Here is an 18933-nt window from a genome sequence, read left to right on the forward strand (position 1 = left end):
TTAGACCACACCCCTGACACTAAGCTAGCTGGAACTGTGTTCCTGTGTGTTCCTGCTCAAAAAAAGCCCTGGATGTATGTCTGCATGGAATGCCATGTGCAGAGAGGGAGAGGACAGAGGGCAGCTCCCAGGGCAAGACTAATTGAAGAGAGGCATCTAATTCAAGGCGATGACACCTATACAGCCCTAGAGTGATGTTGCACCTCCCAATGTCCAGGCATGCTGAGTTGCTCACTCCAAGGACATTGGAGAAAGGTTTTCTTTACTTAAAACAATTTTATTGGTAACATATGGTAATAAATCTATTTCTTACATCCTTAAAAACTTCTTTTATCTACCCCATATATTACTTTCTACCCATGGAGAGCCAGTTTGGTGTAGTGGTTAAGTGTGTGGACTCTTATCTGGGAGAACCGGGTTTGATTCCCCACTCCTCCACTTGCACCTGCTAGCATGGCCTTGGGTCAGCCATAGCTCTGGCAGAGGTTGTCCTTGAAAGGGCAGCTGCTGTGAGAGCCCTCTCCAGCCCCACCCACCTCACAGGGTGTCTGTTGTGGGGGAGGAAGGTAAAGGAGATTGTGAGCCGCTCTGAGACTCTTCGGAGTGGAGGGCGGGATAGAAATCCAATATCTTCTTCTTCTTCTACCCCTCCCCCCATTACTTGACCCCCGCCGGTGTTATTTACTTAAAATGCAAATATTTAAAGGTACCCTTAACTATTAAAACAAAAAATTATATATATATATTTTTAAAAACTTGATCATTATCAAAAATTGTCCAATGTCCTTTTATTTTCCACTCTTTTTCTACATATCTTCTAAACTTTTTCCACTCCATCTTAAAAACTTCTAAATCATAGTCTCTTAATATTCTTGTTAATTTGTCCATTTCACTCCATGTCATAACTTTTATAATCCAATCCCATTTCTCTGGCATTTTTTTCTTGCTTCCACAACTGCGCATATAATGTCCTAGCAGCTGAAAGCAAGTACCAAATTACAGTTCTATTTTCTTTTGGAATTTTTTCCATTTGTAATCCCAACAGAAAAGTCTCTGCAACTTTCTTGAATTCATATCCCAAGATCTTAGAAATTTCTTGCTGAATCATCTGCCAATACTTTTTTGCTCTTTCACAAGTCCACCACATATGGTAGAAAGAACCTTAATGTATTTTACATTTCCAACATGTCTGGCATCTTATTGTTCATCTTTACCAATTTTTTAGGAGTCATATACCATCTATACATCATTTTAAAACAGTTCTCTTTAATACTATGACACGTCGAAAGCTTCATAGAATTCTTCCACAAGTATTTCCAAGTTTCCATCTGTATTTCTTTATTTACATTAATTGCCCATTTAATCATTTGGGATTTCACTACTTCATCCTCCGTAGACCATTTTAAAAGTAATTTATATATTTTTGAAATTAATTTTTCATTATCTCCAAGCAGAACTTTTTCCATTTCTGTTTGTTCTTTTCTTATTCCTTCAGTTTTGATATCATTATCTACCAAGCTCTTTATTTGTTGCATTTGAAACCAATCATATTTATTATTCAACTCTTCAGCAGTTTTCAATTCTATTTTGCCACTTTGTATTTTTAATAATTGATTATATGACAACCACTTTTCTTCACCTATCTCAGCCGTTATTTTTATTACTTCAGCTGGCACTATCCATAATGGTCTTCTCTCATCTCTATATTTCCTATATTTCATCCATGTATTTAGCAAATTATTTCTTATGTAACGGTGAGAGAAAAAACCATCCATCTTCTTTTTTCCATAATACAAATACGCATGCCAGCCAAATTTATTTCCGTGACCTTCCAGCACTAAGAGTTTTTTGTTTAACAGCATTATCCATTCTTTTTATCCACACTAAACAAACTGCTTCCTGATATAATTTTAAATTCGGTAGTTGAAATCCACCTCTCTCTTTTGCATCTATCAAAATTTTCATTTTGATCCTTGGTTTCTTCGCAGCCCACACAAATTCTGAAATGTTCCTTTGCCATTTAGAGCAAGTTTTTCTTAAGTGGCTATAAAATAGTGGGATGGCAGGTGCAGCTTTCTGAAATAAGAGATATTATGGAATTGTGTAGGATAGTGAATTTCTGTAGATACAGGTGTTGTTGTTTTTAAAGGAGGGGTGATCTCCGCAATGCTGGCTAACCCTGGGATACATGTTGCTTAGTTCTCATGGCCCTTTCATACATGCCCAAGGAAATGCTGATTGCCACTTTGGGGTCAAGAAGCAAATTTTCTCCAGGCCAGTTTGGCCAGGCATCCTGGAGGTTTTTGGCTATCTTCTGGACCTGGATCAGGAGTCACTGGCAATGCTCCCTCTAAGCTGTGGAGTCTTGAGCGAAAATTCTGCTTCAGGAGCTACTAGAATACAAAGCCCAAAGCTCACGGCTCTGACAAACTGCAAAATTTATAGAAAAGATACACACAAGAGAAAGTAAAATGCACTTAATTTGCAACGCAGTTGCAATTCATGAACAATTAATGGCGCCAGCATTTTGTGACTCTATAAGCAACTGTGATTGTTATGAATGAGGGTCCCTCCCTGACGGATTAGTGCCTGACGAAGCAGTCATCTGGGAAACGGTTTCGTTACCAGTCCATCGTTGTGCTTCTCATTTCTACATTTTGGGACATGCCATAATTCGCTAGGACTTGCAGTCCAAGAAGTTTGATCCACACGGCTGCTAGAGGAATTGGAGCTTGGGCTTTTTAAGAACTAACCATAAGGACGCAGCCTGTGTGAAATAGCGCTGTATATTTTCTCCAGTCAGTTTTCATTGGTTCAGTTTTGTTCATGAATTGCAACTGCGTTGCAAGTTAAGTGTGTTTGACTTTCCACTGTGTGTATCTTTTCTATAAATGTTGCAGTTTGTCAGAGCCATGAGCTTTGTGCTTTGTATTCTGGTTTCCGTGCACGGCTTCCTCTTTGGTTTTGTTTGCTTCAGGAGCCACTGGCATTCAAGTTGTGAGCTGCATAAATTAGTGTGCTCTGGGGCCATCCTTCCTGAGCTAAGGCAAAAATGTGTGAGTCAGAGGCAAAAAAAACGTGAGCTAGCTCACACTAGCTTAGAGGGAACACTGACCCATGGTCACCAGGCTGGGGACCCCTTAGTTAGGCAGTGCATTTGTCCCTTTCCTGGATACTTTCCTAAATACCAAATAACACCAGCGAAGTGTACAGATTAGTGGCACTTTCACACACACTAAATAAGGCGCTTTCGATCCACTTTTCAACTGGATTTTAGAGTGTGAAATGGCAAAATCCACTTACAAACAGTAGCTGAAGTGGATTGAAACAGCATCATTTAGTGTGTGTGAAATTGCCCCGAAATGGTTGAGCTTCCTCGTATGAAACAAGACAGGTGCATTTTCCCCGCCTTTTCTCTCTCCTCAGAAGGCCGCATCACGTGAGAATACATGGGCGGGGCAGCGAGGCAGGCTCTGCCTTCACACCTGGACAGCCGGCGCCCTACCAACCCCGCCCACCCCTAATAGCGCCTCGCCTAAGCCACGCCCCTGCACGGTGGCAAAGCAACGGCTCTTTCTGTGGCCACAAAGCTCTTCCGGACTACAACGCAACTGCCCCCTTTCCCTCTAACCCGCAATGCAAACCATGAGCGAGCTTTCAACCAGAAAGCCGCAACGAGAGGGGGTGTGGCCGCTAAAGGCTTACTCTAGGGTTCCTAACCCTATGTCGTGTCACCGGAAGTTGCCGCTCTAGCCTTTCCTTTTTGTATGCTCTCCCTTCCTGTTGGGGCAGAAGCTGTCGGAGGAAGCGTGGAGAGTTGAGAGTTTCTGGGGAAGGGGATTCTCAAAGGGCGACAGCAGAAGGGAGGAAGGAAAGGAGCCGTTTCCAGTACGTGAAGCCTGGGGAAGGGGGAGGATGAAGAGCTCGGAGAGTGTGGGATATTGACGGGGAGAGGGGTAATGGTTGGTTTTAAGGTTGCCAATCCCCAGGTGGGGGCAGGGGATCCCCTGGTTTGAAGGCCCTCCCCCCCTTCAGGGTCATCAGAAAGCGTGGGCGGTGGGGGGAAAGTGTCTGTTGGGAGTTCATTATTCCCTATGGAGACCAATTCCCATAGGGTATAATGGAGAATTGATCCGCGGGTATATGGGGCTCTAGGGGGGGCTGTTTATTGAGATAGAGGCACCAAAGTTTCAGCATAGCATCTGCTGCCTCTCCTCAAAACACCCTCCAAGTTTCAAAAGATTGGACCAAGGGGTCCAGTTCTATGAGCCTCAAAAGGAGGGAAGGAATTTAAAAGGTGTGTGGTCCCTTTAATTGACATGGCCAGAACTCCCTTTGGAGTTCAATTATACTTGTCAAACCTTGCTCCTGGCTCCACCCTCAGAGTCCTCAGATATTTCTTCAGTTAGACTTGGCAGCCCTAGTTGGGTTCAAGGCTTGGAAGGAAGGGATGAGCTGTGGAAGAAGTTCACAAATATCGGGGGAAGAGGAACAATAACAGCGAGCAATATAGAACAAAGATAGAGTCTGCTGGCAGGCAAAAGTCTGGCAAAGTTTAAATCAAAGTTTGAGTCCAGTGGCACCTTGAAGACCAACAAAGTTTTATTTAAGGTAAGAGCTTTCGTGTGCATGCACACTTCTTCAGAGGCATGTACACAAATGTTATGCCCAGAATTAAACCGAAGAAGTGTGCTTACACACGAAAGCTCTTACCTTAAATAAAACTTGGTTGGTCTTCAAGGTACCACTGGACTCAAACTTAATTCTATTGCTTTAAACCAGTGGTAACTAAACTGTGGCTCAGGAGCCACATGTGGCCTTCACACATATTGTGTGGCTCTCAAAGCCCCCACTGCCCCATTAGCCAACTTGGAGAAGGTATTTCTCTCTTTAAATCATTCTCGAAGCCAAGCCAACTGGCAGCTTGGAGAATACATTTAAAGTTGCTTTCTTTTTATTTCCTCCCATCTATTTTCCTTCCTTCCTGTCCTGTGGCTCTCACACATCTGATGTTCATGTCTTGTGGCTCTCAAACATCTCATGTTTATTCTATGTGGCTCTTAGTTTAAGCAAGTTTGGCCACCCCTGCTTCAGACCAACACAGCTACCTACCTGGATCTAGCAGAATTAAACTTCGATGGTCTTATTGATTTATTCAACTTACGCCCCTTCCTTCCTGCAAAGCAAGCTTAAAGCTGCCATGGGACTCAAACTTTATTCTGTTGCTTCAGACCACCATGGTTACCCACTTGAATCTATTATGACAGTAGATTAATGTTGAGGGTCAGTGTGAGAGAGAATTAAATAAGAGTTGCTAAGCTCAAGGTGGGGCCTTGAGATTTTCTGTAATTATAGCTGATTTCCAGATTACAGAGACCAGTTTCCTTGGCTGCTTTGGAGAGTGGCTAGGGTTATACCTGGCTAGGGTCCCTGCCCCCAAATTTCCATGAATTTTCCAATCTGGAGTTGACAACCCTGGGGATAACAGCTTTGACCTGACAGGTGGGCAGCAGCCAGCATGCCAGAAATGAAGTTCAAGAATGTGAGGTGTTGGTGCAGGTAGGAGAGGTTAAATGGGTGGGTTCCTCAGCCCTTCTTCCTACACCCACAAATGCAGAGATTTATATCTTGCTTTTCTGCAGAAATTTACTTTGTTTAAGGAGACATTGATACATGGAGCAGAGGTCCATCAGTGGCTATTAGCCACAGTGTGTGTATGTGTGTGTGTCTCTGTCTGTTTGTCTGTCTGTCTGTCTGTCTGTCTGTCTATCTATCTATCTATCTATCTATCTATCTATCTATCTATCTATCTATCTATCTATCTATCTATCTATCTATCTATAAAATTTTTGCCACTGTGTGACACAGAGTGTTAGACTGGATGGGCCATTGGCCTGATCTAACATGGCTTCTCTTATGTTCTTATGTTCTTACATGAATTTATTTATTACTTTAATCTCATATCCCTCCCTCTTCACAGGTGTACTCAGGGCGGCTGACAGTCAATTAAAAAACATGCACAATTACAATTTAAAACGATAAAAATAACAATTTAGAATACATTTTAGGTGCTGTTCAACCTCAGTATAGGCGGGATCTTCTTTCTTCTGGCAGTGATCCTATAATGAAGTTTAAAGTGGGTATATTATGATTTAAGAAAAAACCTGTTGGTAGTTTAAGGTGTTACTTGAGGGCAATGTTGTGTCTTATCTGCTGAGCCAGAGACTGTAAGTGGCAGTGTGGCGCTAGAAGAATACACAGAAAAGTATATTAAGGCTTATGGTGTGTCACAAACTCCCCCTATTTGTGGCACCTATGGCCCATGATCGATTGCGTATAATATACAGTGTGTAGGCAATGGGTGTCAAGGAAGGCCTTGTCTTTTGCAACCTGAGGAGGGTTTTTTCCTCTCCACAACTGTCTCACAGAGAGAGAATCTCTAAACTCAGGACTTGTTTAAAGCAGGAATGCAGTTCTGGGTGGCTTGGTGTCAGGGGGTGTGGCCTAATATGCAAATGAATTCCTGCTGGGGGGGTTTCCTACCAAAAAGGCCCTGTTCAAAACAATGGTCATGTCAGAGGTGTGGCCTAATATGCAAATAAGTTCCTGCTGGGCTTTTTATACAAAAAAAGGTTCTGTTTAAACTGTACCAATAGAAATGAGCAAGAGTCCAGGAGCGCTCCTAAAGACTAGCAAAATTTGTGGCAGGATACGATGTTTTGTGAGTCACTGCTCACTTCTTCAGAGCGGTGACTCATGCAAGCTCCTCCCCTGCCTCCAATGTTGTTAGTCTTCCAGGTACTACTGGGCTCTTGCTCTTTTCTGCTGCTGCAGACAGACTAACACGGCCAGCCATCTCGATTTATACTGTAAAGAGCTTTTTCCCAAACTGAAAAGACAGTGTTTAAGCTATCCACCACATAGAATCATAAAATCATAGAGTTGGAAGGGACCTCCAGAGTCATCTACTCCAACCCCCTGCACAATGCAGGTAAATCACAAACACCTTCCCCTAAATTCACAGGATCCTCATTGCTGTCAGATGGCCATCTAGCCTCTGTTCAAAAACCTCCAAGGAAGGAGAGCCCACCACCTCCTGAGGAAGCCTGTTCCACTGAGGAACCACTCTAACGGTCAGGAAGTTCTTCCTAATGTTGAGCTGGAAACACTTTTGATTTCATTTCAACCCATTGGTTCTGGTCCTACCTTCTGGGACCACAGAAAACAATTCCACACCATCCTCTATATGGCAGCCCTTCAAGTACCTGAACATGTCCTTTCCTTGTGCTTTCCCCCCTGTACAGCACACAGCATTAATGATAAGACCAACACTTCGGAAGACAAGGGTGAAGAGAAGCAGCAGCTGACCACGATGTGTGAAGTAACGGACAGTAATGAAGGAGAAAGGGTGGAGATCAAGGAAGAAGAAGGCGATGCAGAGTTGGACCTTTCTACCCAAGATGTTGCCAAGAAGGTTGTGCCTGGCATAATCTACCTTGGTCACATCCCTCCCCGCTTCAGGCCCCGGCATGTCCGCAACCTCCTTAGTGGCTACGGCGAGGTGGGACGTATTTTCCTGCAGCCTGAAGGTGGGTATGTGTTCCTTAAGAGAGGAAGTTTGGTGAGTTTGGAAGTTGAGAGAGCCAGTTTGGTGTAGTGGTTAAGTGCGTGGACTCTTATCTGGGAGAACTGGGTTTGATTCTTTTAAAAATATATATAAGCAAGTTTATTTCAATAAACAGATTAACAATCAGAATCACAGTGAAAATAATAATCAAAATTATGATCCAACAAAGTCAGCTAGCCACCAATTAACATCCAAATGAACCACAAGCACAAGCAGTGCAAAATCAAATTAAAAACAAATTAATGCCAGACCAGTATATTATGTGCAGTTGAACCAAAATTCCCACAAGAAGTAATCCAGAAAAGGGGTCACTTTGCTAAAATAGTTGACCTTCGATGTGGAGTATGCCTCCCTTCTAAATTATGTGTAATTTTGTCCAAAACAAAATACTCCCAGCGTTTGCTTAACCAAGCCACCAATGAAGAAGCTGACCTCTGTCTCCAGTGTAATGTGATATACTTAGCCGCGTTGAGCAGCAAAGAAATCAACTTCTTTAATTCAGAGAGTCTAAAATCATCCCAAATGTTTAGGAGACAAATTTTAGGGGATAGTGGAATCCTTACTCCCGTAATATACAAAATTTCCATAATGACTTGTGAGGGTTTGATTCCCCACTCCTCCACTTGCAGCTGCTGGAATGGCCTTGAGTCAGTCATAGCTCTTGCAGAGCTGTCCTTGAAAGGGTAGCTTTAAAGGAGGTTGTAAACTGCTCTGAGACTGATTCAGAGAGAAGGGCAGGGTATAAATCTGCAGTCTTCTTCTTCTAATCCTCTTTTATAGCCATCTATAGCCTTCCCTGACACTCTGTCTATTGATATAGTGTTTTATTGTAAGCTTGTGGGCAATCCTTTTTTTGGTTCTTTAAGTCCTTGCATCCAGTTGCTAGCGTAATGTATCCTTTTCTTGAAATGAGCAGCTTGCACAGCAGCCCAGATCACAGCAAAGCTCTGCTTTAGCCCTCTTCTAGTTGCCGAGATTCTGTGCTGTTCATTGGTCTCTTTCTGTGTTCTTCAGAGCGATTTATACGGAAGAAAAAGAAGAAAGCTGGAACCAATGCCAAGAACTTCACAGAAGGCTGGGTGGAATTCCGGGACAAGCGTGTGGCGAAGCTGGTAGCTGCCAGTTTGCACAACACGCCAATGGGTGTCCGCAAGAGGAGCCGGTTCCATCATGACCTGTGGAATATGAAGGTGGGTGTGTTGCGGTAAATAAGGTTTTCTTACTCTGACTCCAATCAGTGATTTATCATGCACTCTCTAGGCTTGTGAAGACTTTATTGCTAGGTAATGCCAGCTTTAAGAGACAGCCTCCAAAGATGACACGGCATCCAAACCGGGACCACAAAGGTTTCATTGCCAGCAAAACCACCTGAAAACCTGTCCGTGCAACATGAAAATAAATTATACAACTTCTTCAACTTATCCAGTGTTTACTAATAATAATCATAGCTACTTCCAATGATAAACAAACAATATTATGCAACACAAAATCCTTCTGGAACAAACAGCACATGCCAATCCTACTGTACTGTGGAACAATCTCCTGAAGAATATGATGAGCTGTAATATAAGTCTGACAATATACAAAACCGGTCTGATATTGTTTCGAGTCCAAAGACTCTTCCTCCTGGGACCGTTGTCTTCGTTATTTATTCGGTAGGTAAGTGATGCCTTTTTATGTTTGTAATAGTCTCATTATGTAGTAGAACAAAACCTTTTGTTCTCGTTGTGTAGCAGAACAGCATGTGCTGTTTGTTCTGGAGGGATTTTGTGTTGTATAATATTGGGGTTTTTTTAATCACTGGAAGTCACTATTATTATTATTAGTAAACTTTGGATAAGTTGAAGAAGTCGTATAATTTATTTTCCATGTCGCACGGAGACGTTTTCAGGTGGTTTTGTTAAGATACAGCCTGCCTGATTTTGAGAGTGCCAAACTCTGATGGTCCATGGGCTCATGCCTGGAGAATAGCAAGGTCCCAGAACACATGGAAGTTGGCCATTCCTAAATTATATGATGGCTGGATCTTCTAAAGATCTGTTCCTAAGGTTCAGGAAAAGGGGAAACGAGGAGTGGTATACTTTTGTCTGCCTGAAGCATTAACGCATCCCCTTGCCTTTTGGTCCCCAGTATCTGCACCGCTTCAAGTGGACTCACCTGAGCGAGCGGCTGGCGTATGAGCGCCAAGTGCAGCAACAACGCATGCGCGCTGAGGTCTCACAGGCCAAGCGTGAGACTAATTTCTACCTGCAGAACGTGGAGAAGAGCAAACGCTTTTCCAAGAAGGACAGTCGGGGAGAGCAGGAGGACAAGAGCTGGGGCTTCGTACAGCGTCGCACCGAGGAGGAAATCCAGACCAGCAAGGGGAACAAGCGTCTCCGAAAGCAGCTGGCCAAGGCTGCGGAGATCCAGGAGAAATCCCAGTCAAACCGCTCTCTGCTAGCAAAGATCTTCAACACTCAGCAGTAGTTGCTAGGCCTGAAGAGTACAGGACTTGACCATGGTTTATTTATTTATTTTTTAATTTTTATTTACCTTAGATTTATATCCCGCCCACTCCAGAAGTGGACTCAGGGCGGCTAACAGTCATAGTAAAACCAACAATTTCAGTTACAGATTTAAAACGGCAAAACGTGAACAATTAACAATTTAAAAACTAGGTATTTGGTGCTATACAAAATCTTGAACATAGGCCGATCAGATTATCTGTTGGTGGCCCTTCTGGTGGTGTTGCTCAGCAGCACAGAAGTGGCAGCTTTCTCCCACTTTTAGGCCTGTCGGAAACGTTCGGTTTTACAAGCCCTGCAGAATTGGGAGAGATCCAGCAGGGCTCTTACGGCTTCCGGGAGAGCATTCCACAGCATTGGTGCTGCCACTGAGAAGGCCCTGGCCCGGGTAGAGCCTAGTCTGGCCTCCCTTGGTTCGGGGATGGACAGCAGTTTTTGAGTTCCCAAACTCAGTGCTCTCTGGGGAACATATGGAGAAAGGCGGTCCCATAGATAGGCAGGTCCTTGGCCATATAGGACTTTAAAAGTCAAGACCAATGATGTTGGTCTAACTGTTGGCAGTTCTTTCTCTTATATGCCGAACTGATGTGGGACACTGTCAGAGCAAACAAAAAATAAAAAATAAACTGCTTATGTTGTCATATTTTACAGACATGCTGAGGATATGAAACTTACTTGGGGGTGAGTGGTCCTGGTGTGCAGAATCCCTCTTCAGGAAGCTGTCTGATTCTGTGGGGCCAGCATAGAATCTTTCCCCACTGGGGATCTGGGAGGAGTGTAACTTTTTCACTTCTTCCCATGGTCACTGGGGTTGGTGCTGACCATGTGGGGGAAGACGAGGTGACGTTCTCTAGAATGCAGTTGCCGACATTACATGTAAACTTTTCTCCTCTTTCAAAAGTGTGGCAATTTAGAGGAACAGGCCTAGCTCTCATTTCCAGAACTTTGTATAGTTTGTGGAATATCAAAGTATTTTTCACTTGCAGCACTGATTCAAAGTGAGAAGTGTCAAGTAAGAATCCTAAATTCTTTTGAGGGTAAAGTATAACTTTTAAGAAAATAGTTTTTGGCTGATATTTCAAATACTGGCTGGACTAAGTTTTCCTGGATTGAAAAGATACCTTTCCTAAAATTGTTGCATTTGGGCTTGCTTAACATCTTAAAATGTCCAAATCTTGTTAATTAAGAGCACAAGGCTATTAATAAAAATCACTTATAGCATTGGTGGTATGTGGTGCACTGGCAATTATCTTTAATGTTCAGCATTTTTCTTGGGGACCAGATATCGATTGAATGTTGGTAGATAATACTAATAAAGAATTTTATTAAAGGATTTTATTTAATTCATTTCTACCCAGTGGGGATCCAAAACAACTTACAACATTCTCTTCTCCATTTTATCTTCACAACAACCCTGTGAGGTAGGTTAGGCTGCACATGTGTGACTGGCCCAATGACATCCACTAAGCATCCATGGCTTGACTAGGGAATCCCTAGTTATTAAAATTCCAAAAAAATGCAGAGTAAGGAGAAAACTTTGGGTTTTCCCCTGGTGAGGAAACATCTACTGTGGAAAATTCACATAATATGCAGTTTTTAATATGTCAATGCGGGGAATTTCATTACTGCGGAGATGGTCTGAGTGCTGAAGGCAGGGTCACTCTGGAGTCATTCTGAAGTCAATCAGTCTGAAGTCATTCTGAAGTCAGCCAGTCAGTCGGCTTCTGACAGAGTCAGCGAGTCTGACAAAGTCAGACAGGTTCACCCTTGGAGTGAAGGGAAACCTTAACTGCCTTAACTGTTTCCTATTGTTTCTTAGAAGGAATTCAGAAGAACTTAGGCTGTGATCACAAACACTAAACTAAATAATGCAGTTTCCAACTGGATGAACTGGCAGAATCCAGTTGGAAAGTGCGTTATTTAGTATGTGTGACTGCAGCTTTAGAGTCTAAGCCAGGGGTGGCCAAACTTGCATAACGTAAGAGCTGCATAGAATAAATGTCAGATGTTTGAGAGCCACAAGACAGGAAGGAAGGCAAATGGTGAGAGAGGTGGAAAGAAAGCCGCTTTAACTTACAATGCTTTCTTCAAGCCACCATCTGGCTTGACTTGGAGGAGTGGTTTAAAGAGAGAAATGTCTTCTCCAAGCTGGCCGATAAGGCAGTGGGGGCTTTGAGAGCCACACAATATGTGTGAAAAAGTCACGTGGCTCCCGAGCCACAGTTTGGCCACCCCTTGTCCAAGCGTTACACGGATACCTGAACTGGGACTGAGATTTGGCAAGGGTGATTGGATAGTGTGTGGAAGTTCCATTTCAGGTCAGAAGAAAAGAGTTATATCTCCTGAGGAGAAAAAGAATAATTCCTGCCCAGTTACACAGGGGGCTTAGCTCTGAGGAGCACCTTGGTCTGTTGTGAAGAGGACTGGCTTTAGACACCTCAGTTCATAGAAATAAACTGGTTTCCAAAAGGGAGAGGAAACCTGAGGAATCAAGGAAGCTCTTTGAAGAAATGTTATAACCAAGTCCTTCCCCAACTGGACAAACAATTGTGGTAAGAAAGATTCTTCCGTCCCTGATGAAGGGATCTTTGATTCTCAAAAGCCTATACCCTGAAGCTCTTTTTGGTTTCTAAGCTGCTACACCGGGGTTATTTTGTAGAAAAATATGTGGTGGAGCTCATTAGCATAATTTGCCCCCCCCCCCAGCAAAAAGCAACCCAATGCAAGAAAGGGGAGCCCCAGACGAGTGAGGCTTGCTTGGGCTGGTTAGAGATCCAGCCAGCCCAAGCAGGCCTCGCTCACCTGGGGCTCTCCTTAGCCACCACCCCCAGCCAAAGACCAGCAAGCCACTTGCTGCCCAAAATCACGTAAGAAGTGGAGAAAGGGTGGCACGGGCGTCTCCAGAGGTTAATGAGGGCTGTTGGGAGTTTGGCAAAGCCCCTGGTGGCTGGCTGGCTGGCTGCCCGCTCTCCTCATCCAGGGATTGTTATGTAGCTGCACCTACTGTTCAGTGGACGAGGTAGGTAGGTGGGGAGGATGAGAGGGAACCCTCAGAAAGGTTCAGGAGCTGTGCTGTGAGCTCCTGAATTCAAGGCCCGGTGCTACAGGAGTTGAATTTTGCTGTTCTGCCGCAAAACAACATGCCTGCCTGAGTCAATTGCTATTTCAATATGATCTCCAGTTGTTGAACCAACATGCTCTTACCTTGCCTGAAAGGAAAGGATCATGCAAACCTGAAGCTAAAAGCTTGCTGTGTAGATACAGCAGAAGGGGACCTACAGTACGTCACAGAAGTGAGTCCACCCCCTCGCATTTTGTAAATATTTAAGTATATCTTTTCATGTGAACACTGAAGAAATGACACTTGGCTACAATGTAAAGGAGTGAGTCTACAGCTTGCATAACAGTGTAAATGTGCTGTCCCCTCAAAATTACGCAACACACAGCCATTAATGTCTAAACTGCTGGAAACAAAAGTGAGTACACCCCTAAGTGATAATGTCCAAATGGGGCCCAAAGTGTCAATATTTTGTGCGGCCACCATTATTTTCCAGCACTGCCTTAACCCTCTTGGTTGTAGAGTTCACCAGAGCTTCACAGGTTGCCATTGGAGTCCTCTTCCACTCCTCCATGAAGTCGTCACACAGCTGGTGGATGTTAGAGACCTTGCGCACCTCCACCTTCCGTTTCAGGATGCCCCACAGATGCTCAAAAGGGTTTAGGCCTGGAGACATGCTTGGCCAGTCTATCACCTTTACCCTCAGCTTCTTTAGCAAGGCAGTGGTCATTTTGGAGGTGTGTTTGGGGTCGTTATCATGTTGGAATACTGCCCTGCGGCCCAGTCTCCGAAGGGAGGGGATCGTGTTCTGCTTCAGTATGTCACAGCACATGTTGGCATTCATGGTTCCCTCAATGAACTGTAGCTCCCCAGTGCTGGCAGCACTCATGCAGCCCCAGACCATGACATTCCCACCACCATGCTTGACTGTAGGCAAGACACACTGGTCTTTGTACTCCTCACCTGGTTGCCGCCACACACTCTTGACACCATCTGAACTAAATAAGTTTATCTTGGTCTCATTGGACCACAGGACATGGTTGCAGAAATCCATGTCTTTAGTCTGCTTGTCTGCAGCAAACCATTTGCGGGCTTTCTTGTGCATCATCTTTAGAAGAGGCTTCCTTCTGGGACAACAGCCCTGCAGACCAATTTGATGCAGCGTGCGGTGTATGGTCTGAGCACTGACAGGCTGACCCCCCCACCCCTTCAACCTCTGTAGCAGTGCTGGCAGCACTCATACATCTATTTCCCAAAGCCAACCTCTGGATATGACGCTGAGCACGGGCACTCAACTTCTTTGGTCGACCGTGGCAAGGCCTGTTCTGAGTGGAACCTGTCCTGTTAAACCACTGTATGGTCTTGGCCACCGTGCTGCAGCTCAGTTTCAGGGTCTTGGCAATCTTCTTACAGCCTAGGCCATCTTTATGTAGAGCAACAATTCGTTTTTTCAGATCCTCAGAGAGTTCATTACCATGAGCCGCCATGTGGAACTTCCAGTGATCAGTATGAGGGAGTGAGCGATAACCTGCTCCCCCTTCACACCTGAATACCTTGTACCACTAACAAGTCACATGACACCAGGGAGGGAAAACGGCTGCTTGGGCCCCATTTGGACATTATCACTTAGGGGTGTACTCACTTTTGTTGCCAGCAGTTTAGACATTAATGGCTGTGTGTTGCGTAATTTTGAGGGGACAGCACATTTACACTGTTATGCAAGCTGTAGACTCACTCCTTTACATTGTAGCCAAGTGTCATTTCTTCAGTGTTGTCACATGAAAAGATATACTTAAGTACTTACAAAATGTGAGGGGGTGGACTCACTTCTGTGACTTACTGTATGTTTGTGTCATAATATTGTAGGATGGCTGAATAGTACCCACAAGGAAATTAAATTTTTATGGTGGTAATGGAACTGTCTCATCAGATTTAGTAGATTTCTTTGGAGGGAGACAAAGATAGGGAGGTCTGATGTCTTCTGAGAAAAGCAGAACGTTGGGTTGGATAAAGCAGCAGTTTTTCACTCACTTCCTAAAAAATTCCCAGGCTGAAATGTGTCCTAAATCCAACCACAATAAATCATTAATCATCGGTTACTTAACACTGTATTCCTCTAACTTTGTAGTCCTGAAACTAGCCTGAGTTAGGATCACCATCTTAAAGAAAATGAATGGCTCTAAACGGATTTTTCCTTCCAAGTTTCTCAAACTGGTTTGGGGAAGATGTGCTGTTTTAAGGGTCGTGGTCAAGAACCCAGGGGCATGCTTGCAATTCCAGATGTGCAGATACACATGAAGTTCAGTTCAGTTTTATTGCATAGGGCACTTGACTGTTACAAACACTAAAAACAGCATACAATAAAATGCAGTAAAACTAGATCAAAGCTCTATAAAAATTACATTTTGGAGCATCTTTCATAAAAATGTAAAAACTCTTTCAGAAGCCCAGTGGACTGCAAGGGAAGTACTGATGGGTGCCATATGGGGAACGCTGGTCTACTCAGAATGGCAGCTGCTCTCCAAGGTCTCTAGCAGAAGTCTTTCACATCACTTCCTGATTCTTAAAAACTTTTTCTTTTAAAAATCCAGCGGTACTGAACAGGGGTCACCTTGTAGAAAAATAGGTGGTGGAGCTCATCCAGGGATTGTTATGCAGCTGCACCTACTATTCAATGGGCGAGGTGGGGAGGAGGGAGGGTGGGTCAGAAAGGTTCAGGAGCTGTGTTCCTGTGAGCTCCTGCTGAATTCAAGGCCTGGTGCTGAATGGAACACTCTTTATGCCTAAACGCAAGGCTTTTTTTTCTTTTTTAAAGCAGGAATGCACAGGAACGCAGTTCCGGCTGGCTTGTGTCAGGCAAATAAATTCCTGCTGGGTGACATCAGGGGGTGAAACAAAGGTGACATCAGGGGGTGTGGCCTAATATGCACATGAGTTCATGCTGGGCTTTTTCTACGAAAAAAGCCTTGCCTATATGAATATTTGAAATTAATGGAACTACAAATAGGATTTATACAAGCACTTTATTAAACTATCAAGACTGGCACAAGAATTTATTTATTTTTTTACTTGTCAGTGGAGAGGTGATTATTGCACATTAAGAGACTGTTGAATTTGCCTTTTGTGGACTGTATTTGAAGGATGGACATATAAAATAGAACTTTAATACTTACCTGATGGAATACCGATGGGAAAAAAATCATTCCTGAAATGTATGAATTTGGATTGGTGTTCGTTAATTCATTCACCTATTTTGGATTCAGCCTTGTTGCATGGATCTCTTTGTATTGCAGCCTCTAGGTGGTGGCTGGAGATCTGGGATTATCAGAAATCAGTTCACTTGGAGAAAATGGCTGCTTTGGAAGATGGACTGTATGGCCCTGAGGATCCTCCTCTCCCTGGGCTCCACTCCCAAAATCTCCAGGTATTTCTGAGCCTGTAGCTGGCGTAGGGCTGCCAAATCCAATTCAAGAAATATGTGGGGACTTTAGGGGTGGAGACAGGAGACAAGGGGGTGGAGCCAGGAGAAAGGTTGTGACAAGCATAATTGAACTTCAGTTCTGGCCATCACATTTAAAGGGACCGCACACCTTTTAAAAGCCTCCCCTCCATTGGAAATAATGAAGGCTAGAGGCATCTTTTTTTGGGGGGGGGGCTCATAGAATTGGACCCCTTAGTTCAATCCCTTTGAAACTTGGAGGGTCTTTTGAGGAGAGGCATTGGATGCTATGCTGCAAATGTGGTGCCTCTACCTCAAAAAACAGCCACACAGAGCCCCAGATACCAGTGGATCAATTCTCCATTATTCCCTATGGGAATCAGTCTCCATAGGGAATAATGAGAGCCCAGCAGACATTCCCCCCCTGCTTTCTGATGACCCTGAAGCAGGGGGAGGGCCTCCAAAATGGGGGGAATCCCCTGCCCCCACCTGGGGATTGGCAACCCTAAGCTGGCAGCCCTCAGACCTTAACAGGATATAATGCAATAGAGCCCACCCTCCAAATTGGGTTGCCAGGTGGAGTTGGGACAATAGTGGGGGGATTTGGGAAGCAATCCTAGAGTGGGCGGGAATGTCATCATTATTCTCCAAAAACTGTGCTTATGAAGTAGACTGTTTGGTTTTGTTGGATTGCAAGGAAAGGACTTACAGGACTACTTTCAGATCCAGATTTACACTAGAACATGCACAGAACATGCACCGAGTGCCAGATAGATTTGCACTAATCTGAATCACAGAACATATTTGCACTAGCTATAGTCATGAAACTTCCTGAATATGCACTTCTCTAATGGAACACAGGCCCATAGAGGTCTTAGCATGAAGCCTTTTGAGTTCAAAGAAAGAAGTCATTGTATATCACAAAGTAGGTTTCTCTAGCAAGAAAATGTTATCAGAGCATTTTCTGTAAATGTCCTTTGATAAGGATAGCTTCTCCCTACCATTTGGAGTACTGTGTGCAATTCTGGTCACCGCGCCTCAAAAAGGATATTATAGCATTGGAAAAAGTGCAGAAAAGGGCAACTAGAATGATTAAAGGTTTTGAACACTTTCCCTATGAAGAAAGGTTAAAACGCTTGGGTCTCTTTAGCTTGGAGAAATGTCGACTGCAGGGTGACATGATGATAGAGGTTTACAAGATTATGCATGGGATGGAGAAAGTAGAGAAAGAAGTCCTTTTCTCCCTTTCTCACAATACAAGAACTCGTGGGCATTCGATGAAATTGCTGAGCAGTCAGGTTAAAACGGATAAAAGGAAGTCCTTCTTCACCCAAAGGGTGATTAACATGTGGAATTCACTGCCACAGGAGGTGGTGGCAGCTATAAGCATAGCCAGCTTCAAGAGGGGATTGGATAAAAATATGGAGCAGAAGTCCATCAGTGGCTATTAGACACAGTGTGTGTGTGTGTGTGTGTGTGTATATACGCATATATATATTTTTGCCACTGTGTGATACAGAGTGTTGGACTGGATGGGCCATTGGCCTGATCCAACATGGCTTCTCTTATGTTCTTACCTCAGGAAAGACCCCCTAGCCTGAAAGCCATCAAGCCCACGCAGCAGAGATTTTACTTATTGGCACATTTTCTGGGACCAAGCCAAAAATCTAAAACAAAGAACTTGCACAACAATCTTGGCCATCTGTACATTCTTAGAGGAACACCTAACCACAGAGTTCCGTCCAGATGCTATATGCCAGGAAGACAAGAGATTGTGAGTAGAGAACAAAGAAATCTCCAAGGAATTGCCTCACCCTGGCAGAGACGGGTTTCTTTAAGTCAATGAGAGACCACAAAAGGCTAAAAGCGAGGATTTGTAACCAATCAACGAGACCTGCTTTGTTCTCAGAAGTTGTATAAATATGCTATGTTTTATAAAGATGGGTTGGAGGAAAAATGCAGGAAGGATGGTGGTACAGAAAGAGTATGGCTTTTCCCTCCTGCCACCGGTGGTAATAAAGGAATCTCTGGATCAACTCACTTGGAACTCTGGTTGTTGAGTCTCTTAAATTGGGCTGGAAGGACTCAACTTTTGGCACAGATGGTGTGTGCAACAAAACCGCTCTTTGAAAAAACATATAGAATGGGCTTTTCAAATACTGTGAGATCTACTGGTGTCACCTGGAGGCTGCCAACCCTACTTTCCAGTATTAGAACCTTTGATACCCCAGTGCCCAAATGTACAATGTAGGTTTGCCAATCCCCAGGGGGGTGGGCAGGGGATTCCCTAGTTTGAAGGCCC

General features: G+C 43.9%; 1 protein-coding gene across 1 annotated transcript; it reads left to right on the forward strand.

Annotated features, from left to right (window-relative positions):
- Window positions 1–3613: 3613 nt before the first annotated feature.
- Window positions 3614–11467, forward strand: ABT1 (activator of basal transcription 1). Its single transcript, XM_060253408.1, has 4 exons — window positions 3614–3888; window positions 7305–7589; window positions 8642–8817; window positions 9758–11467. The coding sequence occupies exons 2-4, from the start codon at window positions 7373–7375 to the stop codon at window positions 10094–10096; spliced, it is 732 nt and encodes a 243-aa protein (XP_060109391.1). The 5' UTR covers window positions 3614–3888; window positions 7305–7372; the 3' UTR covers window positions 10097–11467.
- Window positions 11468–18933: the final 7466 nt, after the last annotated feature.

Source organism: Heteronotia binoei, chromosome 13 (assembly GCF_032191835.1).
Source record: "Heteronotia binoei isolate CCM8104 ecotype False Entrance Well chromosome 13, APGP_CSIRO_Hbin_v1, whole genome shotgun sequence".
In the NCBI taxonomy this organism is placed as follows: Eukaryota; Metazoa; Chordata; class Lepidosauria; order Squamata; family Gekkonidae; genus Heteronotia; species Heteronotia binoei.

Bases quoted from the DNA above. Each gene is read 5' to 3' on its own strand.
- ABT1 (XM_060253408.1), top strand. From the start codon at position 7,373: ATGTGTGAAGTAACGGACAGTAATGAAGGAGAAAGGGTGGAGATCAAG. The intron at 7,590-8,641 runs GTGGGTATGTGT...TGTGTTCTTCAG, and splicing joins TATTTTCCTGCAGCCTGAAG to AGCGATTTATACGGAAGAAA. The intron at 8,818-9,757 runs GTGGGTGTGTTG...TTTGGTCCCCAG, and splicing joins ATGACCTGTGGAATATGAAG to TATCTGCACCGCTTCAAGTG.